We start from the raw sequence: 1,377 nt of genomic DNA on the forward strand, positions 1-1,377 counted from the left end.
CTCTACCCAATCCCCACCAACCCCTCACTCCAGCCCTCCCACAGCGACGGAAATGTTTGTTTTAAAAAATTGGTCGCTTTTAAGAACAAGCGGCTAACACAGATTTCGGGGGATTCCAGTTTCCAGAAATCTTGACCTACACCAAAAGTGGGCTTTGCCCTACCTATAAGAGAAGTTTGGTTTTATTTGTGTGTATATTTGTTTGGTTACAGCGAAACTCTCCTTTGCTTTCAAAGAAATTGAAAAAGGGTCCAAAAACTTTACCTTCGACTTTCTCAAAACAGTACTTTTCGGGATAGCCCCCTTGTGCTTAAAGGCGACCAATTGTCGCCTTTCACCCCCTTTCCTATTCTCTAACAATGTTCTGTCGTTTGCTTTCGTCTCCACTTTCTGCCCCACCCCCTCACCTCCTATGCCCCCTCCGCTGGGCTCCTAACTTTTTCTGCAGCCTTTCTACTGCTACTCCTTGACTCCTTCTTACTGCTGTCTTTCGGCCACACCCCTGATCTTATGGTAAGTCAAATCTAGCCTTCTCGGATAAAGGCGAAAAATCTCGGAGGTCCAGTGAACAAGTTGCTCACGTTAAAGATTCCTCGGTGGTCCAAAATCGATAAAAGTAGTCTTCGGCCGCCACCCGGGCAAAATTTAAAATTTCCTACCAGCTGAAAATGTGTCTCGCGCGCTGGTATGACCTTATGCAGTTGCGGACACCATAAAACACTAACCCCAAAAATAATAATTTTTAAAGAACCTTTCAGACACGTTTGCAAAGATCCGAGAAGATTAAGCAGGGATATTTTATCTTGTTTTAACTAACCGTGACTAGACGAAAGGGAACAAGCTATTTATAACAGAAGTTGTCGTACCTTGTGAGCAAAAGCTGAATGCAAACGAGAGAAGCAAAAGCCGCTTGAAAGACATCTCGAAATCCGATGGTGAACTTCTCTCCGTAAACTTTCCTTTTTTTAGAACGAAATGTGAAGTCCCAAGAAATCGTGAATGTCGAAGGAGAATGAAGTTCGCAGTCAAACCTCATTAATTAAGCTTATGCTTTTATTTATTTGAAAAAAATGAATATCTTGAGAAAGACGTAAATCTACTTTAAGTCAACAATGCCAGAAAAGTCTTTTTTTTTTGGGGGGGGGGGTCGTTGCTAATAATAAATAGTTTCATCCTCTCTTATCTGACCCGAACAAAGGCTCCGATCCGTAGTAGCCTATATAATATGTTGTAAAATTCCTTATATTATATACATAATTATGATTTTGGTACGTCATCTACGAAGAATGTTTAAAGTCAAAGAACAGCTGGCCCAGGTCGCGCGAGGTGCTAACAACAGGGATAAGAAAAAAATAACAGGGTTTTTGTTTGATTATC

General features: G+C 41.3%; 1 protein-coding gene across 1 annotated transcript in view; it reads right to left on the minus strand.

The window, feature by feature from the left end:
• The window catches only part of LOC101849254 (cadherin EGF LAG seven-pass G-type receptor 2), a gene marked incomplete in the record, with an annotated part of 21,826 nt that extends 20,905 nt beyond the window's left edge, over window positions 1–921 (minus strand). Inside the window, 1 exon segment of the mRNA XM_035973044.1 lies at window positions 867–921. Within this exon segment, the coding sequence (XP_035828937.1) occupies window positions 867–921 (55 nt within the window).
• Window positions 922–1,377: the final 456 nt, after the last annotated feature.

Source organism: Aplysia californica, unplaced genomic scaffold, assembly GCF_000002075.1.
Source record: "Aplysia californica isolate F4 #8 unplaced genomic scaffold, AplCal3.0 scaffold00965, whole genome shotgun sequence".
NCBI classification, from domain to species: domain Eukaryota; kingdom Metazoa; phylum Mollusca; class Gastropoda; order Aplysiida; family Aplysiidae; genus Aplysia; species Aplysia californica.